The sequence below is a fragment of the Hakea prostrata genome, chromosome 3 (assembly GCF_041222555.1).
Source record: "Hakea prostrata isolate BN-2017 chromosome 3, UWA_Hpros_2, whole genome shotgun sequence".
In the NCBI taxonomy this organism is placed as follows: domain Eukaryota; kingdom Viridiplantae; phylum Streptophyta; class Magnoliopsida; order Proteales; family Proteaceae; genus Hakea; species Hakea prostrata.
The window spans coordinates 4,994,572-5,007,702 of NC_142602.1; the positions used below are offsets into that span (position 1 = coordinate 4,994,572).

General features: G+C 39.8%; 3 protein-coding genes and 1 pseudogene across 3 annotated transcripts; 2 read left to right on the forward strand and 2 right to left on the reverse strand.

Annotated features, from left to right (window-relative positions):
- Positions 1-1,997: 1,997 nt before the first annotated feature.
- Positions 1,998-4,679, forward strand: LOC149020238 (glycine-rich protein). Its single transcript, XM_089148348.1, has 2 exons — positions 1,998-3,059; positions 4,398-4,679. Exons 1-2 carry the CDS (start codon positions 2,094-2,096, stop codon positions 4,488-4,490), a joined length of 1,059 nt encoding a protein of 352 aa, XP_089004474.1. The 5' UTR covers positions 1,998-2,093; the 3' UTR covers positions 4,491-4,679.
- A 767-nt stretch (positions 4,680-5,446) lies between these two features.
- LOC149020239 (pentatricopeptide repeat-containing protein At5g66520 pseudogene) lies at positions 5,447-7,521 on the reverse strand (annotated as a pseudogene).
- A 71-nt stretch (positions 7,522-7,592) lies between these two features.
- Positions 7,593-9,035, forward strand: LOC149020240 (Tetratricopeptide repeat (TPR)-like superfamily protein). Its single transcript, XM_089148347.1, is given in 1 exon segment — positions 7,593-9,035. A coding segment is annotated over 1 exon segment (1,443 nt).
- Positions 9,023-11,865, reverse strand: LOC149020241 (transmembrane emp24 domain-containing protein p24delta9-like). The gene is made up of 4 exons (XM_089148349.1): positions 11,646-11,865; positions 11,300-11,509; positions 9,520-9,596; positions 9,023-9,300 (listed from the first exon to the last, which is right to left on the reverse strand). Exons 1-4 carry the CDS (start codon positions 11,844-11,846, stop codon positions 9,156-9,158), a joined length of 633 nt encoding a protein of 210 aa, XP_089004475.1. The 5' UTR covers positions 11,847-11,865; the 3' UTR covers positions 9,023-9,155.
- Positions 11,866-13,131: the final 1,266 nt, after the last annotated feature.

Below are 13,131 nucleotides of genomic sequence, written 5' to 3' on the forward strand. Positions count from 1 at the left end.
TTTATATTAAGAAGAGAGAATTTCATTCTTTGAGCTTAACAGACTTACAAAAACACAACAAAAAAGAAATATAAATGTATAAAACCTAAAATTCAAACAAAAACATCGAACCAAGGAGAGGAATGTGACTAAACTATCAAACATGCAATAGACAGGATCTTCCAGGCTAAGGTTTGGGTAAAACCAAATAGAACCTTAGAAATAAAGTTGTACAAATAAGCTCAAATTATGCGAAAAACGCATCCACCATTACAAGCTTCTCGAAGGGGCGAAAACACGCTACAAGGGTAGGAGAAATGCACATAAACTGACCTAAATAAACCTTATATCAAAAAAATATATATTATAAATGACTTGTAAAAATTAAAAAATTAAAGAAAAAAACAACCCTTTTAGGTCTAAGTTATTTATTTATTTATTTATGAATAATTAGTTTATAATAATGTTTTGTTGATAAAGAAAATTGATTTCGTGGTATAATTCGTAATTGTTATTTACAGGTTTCAATTACTTAATATTTAATCATTATCAAAATAGCTAACATTTAATAGTTATACTCAATAATTGATGTTTGATTATTTTTAAAGTTATAATATAGATCTATTGAACGAAAATATGATTATATAACCATCCCATTATTAATAGAGATCCTTAATTTGAAATTTTGAAATCGAAATAGGTAAGAATCCCGACCGTTCATACCCGAATCTTGTGGGTCATATTATTTCTGTGCTTTTTCAGGATATATCAAAAATTTTCAATGTTCATAAGACAAACATCAATACCTACCTCGTCAAGAGTCCTCTCTTGCAATAACTTGGCACCGTTTGTTTGCAAAGGTGTGCTGGAGAAAAATAAATATATAAACCCTATATATAATGTGATGGGGGAGAAATAAAGGAAAATAAAAGATTGTAGAAAAATATTAGATGTGAATTTCACTTTGTTGTCTTTCATACTTTTTATATATTTTGTTAGAAAAGACATGAGGTAGGAAAATTAGTATACATAGAAACTTTCTTAATTTAAGAAAATTTATCAATCAATTTTTCTATCTTGTGAACCAAATAAATCATATTCTAAATTTTTATGAAAAAAAATTATTTTTCAGACTTAATTTTTTCTACCCACTTTTGTGGTTGCCAATTTCGGTTTCCAAGGCTTTGCCTTGATTAATCCGGTGTTCGACCCGGGTCGCACACTTGGCTGTGGTGGGTGAGTCTCCCAACAGGAATTTTTTGCATCCAAAAGGTTTTGATACCGGAACCTTACTTAAGCAGACCAAGCCATTTACTACTTCGACCAACCCCGTTAGCTAGTTGATATTAACACATAAACAATTCGTAAATGACTAAATAGGTATTCCCCCAATTTAAAAGTGTTTTTCACAATTTTTTCTCATAAAAAATCTGATTGATAAATTGAATAATTCAGGGTTGACATTAAATTTCCGGGCAAATTATGTAGAGACCCTTGTGCTTGCAATCAATTTATTTATTACCCTTGAAAATAATTAATTATAAATATCTCTTGGTGTTTCACTAGAATTGTCTGAGTTTTAAATTGTTAACAGTAATGGAAATCTATCATTATTTTTTTTCAAGAATAAAAGATGTAATTTGATTACAAACATAGAAAGTCTTATCTGCAATTTGTCCTAATTTTCAAGGATAACTAGAAATAGATGAAAAAACTACCTCTCAATTAAATAACCATTGATAGCGAATTAGTCGGCGATGATGGCGACGAAGAAGACGGGGAGATAATGGTGGAAATGACAAACGCTGTCCTTAGCCGACCTAAAATATTCAAAAAAAAAAAAAGAACGAAAAAGAAAAAGAAAAACAGCCAATCCAAAATCCAGAAAATCCAGAGTAATCTTTATTGAAAATGTGGCCATGACTGGTAGGGCTACCATAGGGGTAGTTTTGTTATTCTTTGCCGATCTAAGGGTCTTTTACTTCGTCTCCTCAAATTCCACCATTTCGGAAACGGGGTTCCTCTTCCTCCATAAAATCCATTCTCCTCCTCTTTCCCTTTTGCAGAGAGATTTTTCGGAGATCAGATCTGAGAAAGAAAGAAAGGAAGAAACAATGGCGTACGCGAGAGGAGGCGACGATGATGTGGATGACTTCGACGAGTACGATCCAACTCCTTATGGTGGAGGATATGATCTCGGTCTCACCTTCGGCCGTCCTCTTCCACCCTCCGAAGAAACCTGCTACCCAATTTCCTCATCTTCTTCCGATTTCGATTACGATCGGTCCCAGTATACCTCTTCCGCTGAACCCTCTGCTTATTCCGACGAGGCTAAGCAGGCCGAATACAGCCGCTACTCTCGCCCTACGGCCAGACCTCATGGCGAGGTTCCATACGGCGGAAGGCCAAAACCACAGCCAAGTTATGGGTATGGTGGTAGTGAGAGTGAGGTTGGGTATGGTCGGAGGCCTGAAGTGGAGGAGCCGGCATCGGAGTACGGATCTGGATATGGTGGCCCTCCGGCCAGGCCTGGCTATGGTGGGGAGCAGGAAGGTGGTGGGTATGGTTACGGTGGGAGGATTGAGAAACCCAGTTATGAGAAGCCGGAATATGAGAGGCCAAGCTATGGTAGGAGCGAAGAAGAGTCGTATACCAAGCCTTCTTATGAGAAACCAGAATATGAAAGGCCAAGCTATGGTAGGAACGAAGAAGAGTCGTATCCCAAGCCTTCTTATGGTAGGCCTAGCTATGGTCAGCCGGAGGAGGAATACACGAAGCCGGCACCGGCATATGGAAGGACCAACTATGGGGAAGAAGAGAGCTACCCAAAGCCTTCCTATGGGAGGCCAAGCTATGAACAGTCGGAGGAAGAATATCCGAAGCCTTCCTATGTGAAACCCAGTTATGGGCAGCCGGAGGAAGAATATCCCAAGCCCTCGTATGGAAGACCCAGTTATGGGCAGCCAGAGGAGGAGTATCCTAAGCCAGCTTATGGGAGGTCCAGCTACGATGAAGAAGACAAGCCTAAGAGGTACCAGGAAAGCAGCTATGGAGAAGAAACCTATGGCCGCAAGAAACATGTGAGTTAATCTCTTGATCTTCTTGCAGTATCTATGCTGATCACTAGTTTGTCTGAGATAGCAGTTCTTGTTATTAGTTTTGGTTATCATCAGTCATGAGATTGCGAGATTGTCTTCTGGTCTCCATTTGATTATTTGATTAGGTGATTCGGTTTCTTCTTTCTCTTCCGTATTGAATTGGGTATTTGATCCGTTGATCCATTTAATCTGACATAATGACTTGGCCTCCCGAGTTTTATTTTCTGTTGAAAAGAAATTTACTCTTGTTTGGGTTGAAACCTCGTGGATGAAGGAAGAATATTTCACTTTTGAATCCTGTCGACGTTAACTACTTACCTTGCTTATTACTTTGTCTGAAATTCTACCACGTTGCTGCTGCCTTAGTTGTTTTGGGACCGAATCTCCTTTTTCTTACTCGTGTCTGCCTTATTAGTCATTTTGGATCGATTTCCGTTTAGCTACCTTTCACCTTATTTATCTGAGATTCTAGGATGTTTCTGCTCCTTTAGTTTTGAATCAAATTTCCTTTTTTAAAAGCTGGAAGCCTATATAGTGTGAGAAGAGGCTAAGTACGATGTTGTCTTGTTTAGTTTTTTTGGTTCTCTAACCATGTGTTGTGAACAATGCTGTTTCTATTTTAGGTGGTCTTAAAGTTTAAATTGAAATTTATTTTCCCTGATAAAAGCCTCTATCATTTTGAATCGTTTTATAATTCTTTAAACTTGAGCGTTTTTAATCATTTTACAACACTTCAAACTATCGAAAATTGAGTTGTATACATGGCATGTTTAAACCTTGCTAATCATTTTCTGGTAGAAGTCAATTTTCATACAGATGATACTGGAGAATCTTAGCTATTACTCTTTACTAGATTTTAGTATTTTTGCTTTCCCTCTTTACTAAATTTAGTAATTTTGATACGCTCCTCACTCAATTTTTGTTGGGTTATAATTTATTCTGTTCCTTTCATGTAAGTGTTGGGTGCCCCATACTAGGCATGCCAGCTTAACTGGAACACATCCAAGGACCCAGAGTTTGCTAGTATTGATAACGAGGGGTTTTGACTAATCAGGTTGAGTTGATTTTTGAGTAAATGCAATCCTGGGTTAATGGTTTTGCATGTATATTAACATTTTAAAAAGCAAATTCTGACAAATATTACCATTTGGATGTTTTTTGGGGTTAAATTCCCATCTAGATGTTTGATATGAATGTAAATTGTCAGCAACTCCTTGCATAAAATAAGGTTGTAATCTATTTTCCTGAGAAGCAACAGAGCTGATTAATTGTTTGGTTTAGTTGTATTCCATTCTAATTATATACTATTGCAATTTCCAGGGAGATGATGAATCTGATGATGATGATGATGATGAAAAGAAGAAGCACCGTCATCACAAGCACCACTACCGCAAGGACTATGATGATGAATGAATTGGGATCTTAAGTATCTGAATAGGTCCCATTCAAAGTAGGGTTTATTTTGCCCACTCTATCAGTTTACTGAATAAAGATTGGGGCCCTGTGTGTTTCTGAATTCTTCAGACTTTGTTTGACTTGTTTGCTTGACTTGGTTGTGCCATTTGAATAAAGTCCCAAAGTTTTTGGGTTTTACTTGCAAAAGTTTCTTTATTCTTGCAAATGATTTCTTGTGTTTCGTCGGATGATTAATCCCCCTTCCTCATGCACACACAAATATAAACTACCCATCACAATTGCAGTTTAGGTTTACAGATCGAGCAACTGCTAATGGTCTGACTCCCTTGGTGAAGGAAAGAGGGACCCAGTGGACTGTAATAGTTGACACTTGACACTTGCCGATAAAACATATGGGGTTGGAAGCTAGACCAATCAGGACAGCTACCATTTATTTAATCATTTTTCTTGCAGAAACAAGCACTTTCCTTTCCTTTAATGATGGAAACGATTGCCCCTTAAAATGATTTTTCTGTCAAAAAACATTGAAACCAATTTAGTCTACGAATTGCAGGCCAAGTAGATCCTCAGGTTTTGGGACATGAATTTGTGCAATCTAAATGGTTCTTGGGGCTCTCTTATCCAAGGGAGTTTAGATTGTTAAGTCAGCAGCTATTGCAGTCATTCATTTGTTGTCTGCAGATTACAGGTTCTTGTTTTGTTTGCAAGGTACAAGTTCTATGCCTAAACATGGTGGGAGCAGAACAACCCCACCCATTATGAGAGTTGGAAATCCTGGTACCTAGGTGGTTTCACGTGGATGAAGCTATGCTAAGGAGGGCGCACCCCCCCGGTTAATAAGAGGATCCACATTTTCCATCACAACCTAGAAACCACTGCCTTCTCTGTATACCCTAACTGAATGCCATGAGCTTCTCCCTTCCTGTCCGAGGGGATTGCAGATGTATCAGAAATCAGGTTAGTTGCCCTAATGACTTCAAAAGGCAAGAAAAAGGTAGCTGCAGTATAGAAGTCTGATCTCAATGCCATAATTAGGTTGATTGGATTGCTTGGACTTGGGTAGTTCATCCCTACTGTGAGTACATGGCAATAGAATTCTTTTTTGGCAATTTTACAACAAATTTTCCAAGTCATAGCACATTCTGGTAACTCGGAGACAAGAATCACTACACTTCAGATCTTCTTTCCTTCCCTGCATGTGGTTCTGTATAGCATGTCTAGAATGCTAACCAGAGCAAAGGAAAAGTTATTGGCAATTTCTCAATGTGAATGTCGTAAAGAAACTGCCCAACCTCTCCTATTCTACTTGCTGGACCTCTGCTGTACATGGCACTTGGCCTTCCAATTTGGTCACCATTGCGATCTCTTCAACCATCCCGTAGATGGCTGTTGCATGCCTGTGGCTTCGGTCACCTGCAACAAATTCATGGATGAAACCGTCCACTTGGATCCAGCTGCAACCTAAAGGCTTCCTCAGACCCATTGCAACCATCCTCCGTCTAACCATAGCAACATTGTCCCATTTTTTGGCTCCGGCATAGACATCGGACAAGAGCACAAGGAAACCAGCAGCTTGGTCTGGCTTAGCCTCTAAAGCCAACTGGTTATCAATTTTGGCTGCAAGCTCCACATTCTTATAAATCTTACAACCACGGAGGAGAGCAGCCCATATAGCAGTATTTGGTTTCATTGGCATGGTTTCAATAAGCTTCTGCGCTTCATACAATTGCCCTGCACGGCTAAACAAATCAACCATGCACCCATAGTGCTCAATCCTTGGCTCAAGGTTGTAAGTAGTAGTCATGCACTTGAGATAAGTGGTGCCCTTCTCAACCCATCCCTTGTGGCTGCAAGCAAACAGCACCCCGATGAAGGTTATCTCATCAGGTCTTATTCCTTCTGCTTCCACGCTTTGCATCCACTGGAAGACAGCCAGAGCTTCCTCTCCAAATCCCTGCTTTGCAAAACCTGTGATCATGGTCGTCCAAGTGATAGTGCTTCTTTGCGACATTTCTCTGAAAATTCTGTAAGCTACTTCAATAACTCCACAACTTGCATACATATGAATGAGAGCATTTTTCAAGGGGACGGAATGTGGTTCTTTAGTGCAACTGTCAAGGTATAAGTGTATCCATCTTCCAGTTCTTAAGTCTCCTAGCTCAGCACAAGCCGATAATGCTGCTAACAAAACTACCTGGTCCATTTCCACTTGAGCTTTCCTCATCTCGTAGAAAATTGCAAGTGCTTGCTTGCAATTCCCGGTTTTGGCATTGCCTGCAATCATGATTGTCCATGATATCGTATTCCTTTCTGGCATTCGATCAAATATTTCCCTAGCAGTGTCAAAGTCTCTGCATCTAAAATAGCCAGAAAGCAAGGAATTCCAAGTCCTCAAATTGCGTTGGGCCATCTCGTCGAACAGCTTATGTGCCTTCAGAGGGCCAGTACGCCCTCCTGCAGTCACATACATATTAACTAAATTTGTCTGGACATGAACATTTGAGCTGAGTCCGTTGGACACAATTATCCCATGTAGTTGCTCCCCTTCCTTCAAGTAGAAAGGTCTTGTACAAGCATTAAGGAGGAACAAGAAGGTGAAACTATCAGCTTTGGCTTTTGCGGCTCCCATTTCATTGTACAATTGGAAGGATCTCTTTGGTGTTTCGCTCAAAGCGTATCCTCTTATCATCTGATTCCATAAAATGGTGCTCGGATTCGTGATTTGGTCAAAAGCCAGTTGGGCGTGTATGAGGTTCCCAGAGGTGACGCAAAAGGACAACAACTGGGCGAGAATGTAATTCTTCTGCGAGAAGCCATATACCACTATCTGGGCATGAATCTGGGTGAGCTCCTTGATTCTTTTGCAGCGTTGCAACAAGGAAAACAGGTACTGCTGCTTTGCTCTAAGGTTCAGATTGATCAGATTAATCTGACCCAAGATCATGAGTACCAAAGCAGAACCAAATGGAGTCTGTCTACAAAAGACATAAGAAAAGTGATAAACTCCGTTTGTTTTGACTTTACACATAAAAAGGGCACCTTGATCTATGAAGATTTAGATTCCCAATCCCACCAATTTCGTGACGACTTATCGCTATCATGAGATTCCTCAGTAGGCAACCTTCGCCCATAACATCCTTGACGAAGTTGTGTTCTACCATCCAACGAGAAGCCCAACTCCATAGCCACGTCAAAGCACAAAAAGCAAATACCATTCTTAAAGGCTACGTCAAGACCAATTCCACCATTAAGGCTCTCTTATTCTTTCGAAGCCTACGGAGAAAAGGCACTTCTTGCATTGACAGCTTCTCCCTACTCTTCATCCTTAAGGCATGCACTCTGAAATCCCATGTCAAAGAAGGCCAACAGATTCATGCTATCATGATAAACCTGGGGTTTGAATCTGTCATTTTCCTTCAAACATCTCTGTTGAATATGTATTCGGCGACGGGAAATCTTGATGATGCACACCGCCTGTTTGATGAAATCCCCTCCAAAAACGTTGTCTGCTGGACTGCCTTGATTTCAGCTTACGTGAATAACGGGAAGCCTAATAAAGCTCTCAAGGTCTTCAGACAAATGCAAGTGGATAATGTGGCACCAGATCAGGTGACTGTCACTGTTGCTCTCTCTGCTTGTGCAGATCTTGGAGCGCTGGACATGGGTGAATGGATCCATACCTATGTTTGTCGCCGTCAAGGGGTTGAAGCAGACCTATGCCTTAATAATTCTCTCATAAACATGTATGCAAAATGTGGAGACATAAGAAAAGCCAGGAGATTGTTTGATAAGATGAAGCAGAAGGATGTCACTACTTGGACATCAATGATTGTTGGCCACGCTTTGCACGGTCAAACAGAAGAAGCTCTGCAACTTTTCGCCAAAATGGAAGAAATTAACAGGTGCAGGAAGCAAAACAAGAACTATGGTGATCAGAAAACTTCTTGGGTACTCCCCAACCAGATCACATTCCTAGGAGTCTTAATGGCTTGTAGCCACTCAGGGCTTGTGGAAGAAGGGAAGCACTATTTGAAAGCCATGCAGGAAAATTATGGTTTGACCCCTCAGATTTCTCACTATGGTTGCATGGTTGATCTCTTGTGCCGAGCAGGGCTTCTGGAAGAGGCTTATAGCTTTATCACCAACGTGCCTACCCAGGCAAGTGCTGTGGTATGGCGTACCTTGCTAACAGCTAGCAGCCTCCGTGGTAACATTGAACTTGCAGCAAACATCCGTCACCGGCTGCGTGAGTTGGAGCCTAACTATGCTGGTGATGATGTTACTATGTCTAACATCTATGCTGCTGCAGGGATGTGGAATGATAAGTCGATGGTAAGAGACCAGATGATGCAACGGCGAGCTCCTGGTAGCAGCTCAATTGAAGTGGGAAGTACAGTTCATGAGTTTGTAGCCGCTGATAAAAGTCATCCTTTAAGAACGGACATATATGCCACTATTGAGGGTATGAACAAGAACATAAGGGCTTCTGGCTACATGCCAGATGCCAAATTGTGAGATTACAGCAGCAAATCAGATTACTAAAAGCTTCTGGTTACATTGATTACTGTCTATTATCTCTGTTCCGTTCGTGTAAGTTCTCTCAAATACATCATTGCTAAAAGAAAAATTACAAAAAGCAAAAGAAATATTCTTAAGAAAAATCTATAGAAGCTTCTTCCTCTCAAAGAATGTCTTCAAATGCCACAGCTGCAAGCCAGCCACTGACAAGCATATTAACAGTGAAAGAAAGCTCAACCAGGCCATTCTAGAATTGGTTTGCCTATTAAATTCTTGCATTTCTTCCTCCCTGAGATGGTCACAAGAAAAGGGGAAAAAAAGACTTGGGTTGTTATGAAACCAAAGAGATGAAAACATATGATACAGCGAAGTGCTAACACCATGTTCAAACAGTGTATGGCTTGGGGTACCAGCCATGTGCCATATCACTAGCAAAGTTCACCCCCATAAAGAAATACACACACATAAAAGCTTTTGGATGAAATGGAAGCTTGACCTACTTACTCACCTTTCACGGAGATAAAACATTTCGTCATGGATGGATGATACAGTGTCAGACAACTTCTTCAGCTCCAGTTCCATTACCTGGAATAGCACAAATAATAGAAAAATTAAATGCTCAAATTTAATTCTCAGTATTTACTTCAAAAGATCTGCATGTTCAGTAAAACTAGATATCTCTCTTCTATAGCAAAATATAGAACACACTTAGTTTGAAAAACAAAAAGTGGGGGAAGGCATTCTTCCCAACATTAAAAACCTAATCAGTGATTCAGCATTTCGTCCAAACATATCAGCTACTAGATCATGTCTTATAACGTAACGCAATTCTATCTTTTTCTCTCATAAGCTCATATTCAGTCACATGCGCAAAACATAGCATTCAATCATCAACAGCTAGTCAAAAATTAGATACCTTTGGGAGAAGTAATCCCAAAAACTCAAACTGTTAAGACTATACAACGACATATATCAAAACATGTAAACAATCACCACATACACCACCCAACAGAGGAAGAGGCAAAACTATACATAACAAAAATCTCTAGCGATTACCAGGATCTAATACATGACTATGTCGTTCTAAATCTCATGTCAAAACCATTTATCCCAAAAGCTTGAGCTATTAGTAAAGGCCACAATAATGTATGTCAGAAGGCATCAACTGTAAGAAACCTATAGGCAATGGAACCTGAAAGTGCTAATATTAAAATATATTATTTGAGGTGTAACATCATGAGTCCTTTGACATCTCCTTTTTATTTATTGAGGAAGAAGTGGAATACAGGGACAATATGATACACCAACAACCAGAGGCACCTAATAGATAATCCGAAGGGGAGATCAGGCCAGCAACAAGGGGACGAAGTTATTAGTGGGCACACACACTTCCAAAAATAACCTATCCTTCTTGAACATTTCATGCCACTGTACATGTAAAATAGAAAGCACAACCTTAATTCAATAAATGGTCTTCAATAATCAAAAAAGGATAACTTCCACCTGTTTTGTGACAAGTTACGTTATACAACCACAGTATCAATACACATACACTCTATAAAAGCAGAGAATAATCTCTGGATCAACTAGTTGAGATCAGCTATGCAGATCGTAGTTCCTAAGGAAGTGAGGACCTTGAGATTTTGCTACCACACATTGAGGATACTGCTTTGTATGACTGACACATAAGGAGTATACAGCACCTAGTGGTCACTGATCAGTTGGTCAACCTTAAAGGTTCATATGGCAAATGCTTACGATGGTTTTCTCCTTAATTAGAAATATTAAGTCTTGTCCCAGTGAGAAATGCTTGGTTCAATAGATGACAGATAAGAATGCTAAATATGGAGAGGGGGAACTCTTCAACCATTTAGTAACTATCCGGCCTCATCCCTTTCTCTTCCTTCCCTATTTTTCAACCCCCCTTTCTTTCATGGTGTGCCTTATTCTTCTCTCTTTTGTATGAACATGAATTATGTACAGGAAAAAATTATAGCCAATAACAGGTACTAAATAAAATAAGACTACAGGAATTGCGGGGAACCTTTTACTAGTTCTAACTATGATTGAGGCCAAAAGGGACACTTTCATTATAACGACATTTGATCTCCCTTGACAAGGACTTGATATAGTTGTTTCTTGCTTTCTAATCTTCAGATCAAAATGTGGTATTTACCCAGGTCTGCCCACAAACTAGTCGACAAGTATCGCCATTCATTGATCTCAATAAATTTACTAACCAAAAGAATAAAAGCTGTCTAGGATATAATGGAGAACCAGTTACATACATCGATTTGCCCTTTCTTAGCAACGTTCGACCAGTCCTTCGCGGCAACACCACTCTTCCAATCGAAATCAATCGTCAACTTGACTGGTGGATTTTGGTCATCAACCCAGAAACAAGCCATGTAGTCACCAGAATCAGAGGCAGTGAAAGCAAACTGTCCCGACTCCACGTGTTCTCCAGAGTGGAAACTAGTGCCGGCAGGAGAGGTAACCTGATAATCCCATCACCAATCACTCTTAAACATAACAAAAGAAATTAAGTTCTGGAATTGCAAACAAACCATAAGAATACAGAACGAAAATGAGGTCAGAGAATCAGGTTACTGTGATTCATCTTAAGATGCTTACCCTCGCAGTGACCCTATGCGAATCGGGCAACGGGTAACCCTCGTTCAAATTAACGACACTGTACTTTCCGACTGTCATAGAGTTGCTCTTTATATCTTCTGAGATGCATTTGGTGTGACCAGACTGAATTTCAAAACGGATGGATTGAACGACAGATGAGAGAAGCCCAAGAGCTAGAACAAGTAACCCAAATCTGCTCATGATGTCGAAAACCCTAAACCAATTGTTTGGATTCTACAGAAAGATGGTTAGATTTAGTATAGGATTCGATATCCAGTAGACTCTCTACGAGCTTTCGAGCTTCAACGCCTCTGCAACTCCGCCTTTACAAGATCTGGTTTTAGTCGCCGATCGTCCGAACTCCGGAGACTGATAAGACCATCTCCAATCCTAAGTTAACAGAAGTATTTATTGTGTATAAGTCACTCATACTCGTCTTTCGTATGCCAACAACGATCTGACCGTTGTTTATTAATCTCAAACGCAGAAGACATGCACGATGTACGACTTAGATCCGATCTGTGCCGGGGCCGCTCTTCCTGGGTAGAGGGCAAAACTACACCTCCGAGGGCCTAAAATCAGAGTCCTATAATCAGGGGTCTACTGAAAAGTACTTTTGGAAGGAAAAAAAAACATATTTGACTCTGACAGTCTGACGGCCGGATATTTCTAACAAGGAGAAGATCCGGATTCCTAAAATCAGGAGTCTACTAGGTATGAAACATATTTGACTCTAAAAGTCTGACGGTTAGATTCATATTAGCTTCATTTCGCCAAAATCGAACAAATTGACTTTAACCCCGAGGGGTGGCTCGGTGGCAAGACCAACACTTCACGGAGGAGGTCGATCGTAATGCATAGGGGCAAGCCCCGCCTATATTAATTACATAAAGCTCCCCTGAGGATTAGTGGAGGTGCTCATAAGTTGGCCCAGATGAACCTCAAATCCAAAAAAAAAAAAGATGGACCATTTTAGAAATTGCTTAAGTCTTGCGTATTGAATGTGCAAGACAATGTCAAGCCGAATTTTGAATCGTCAGATCCGAAATTTTGATCGATATTTCAATCTAATGCCATAAATTGCATAGAATGTCCACTTCGGAAATGTGGTGATGTTGGTCTTTTTCAGCGCTTACCTAAAGAACTAGATTATCGGTCAAGATTCTCTCAAGTCCATTTCCTTGTAAAAATTACATGGAATGGACTTGGGGCATTCTTATTCAGGGCTTACCTACATGGTTTTCAAGTGGGGATACAAAAGGTTAAGCTATTCCAAGTTCATATTGCCCAATTTTAGAGCAATGAACAACAAATCCTAAACCTCCTACCATCACCCAAAAAGAGATTGTGGCCTATACATCTTGCATTAGAATTGCTTAGCTTAGTTGAAATGATGGGAGTAGAAGGGGAACCAAATTTTACTCAAATGGTTTTCAAACTTTGCATTATAAGCCTTCTATTTATCATGTGGGAAAATATCTCTCCC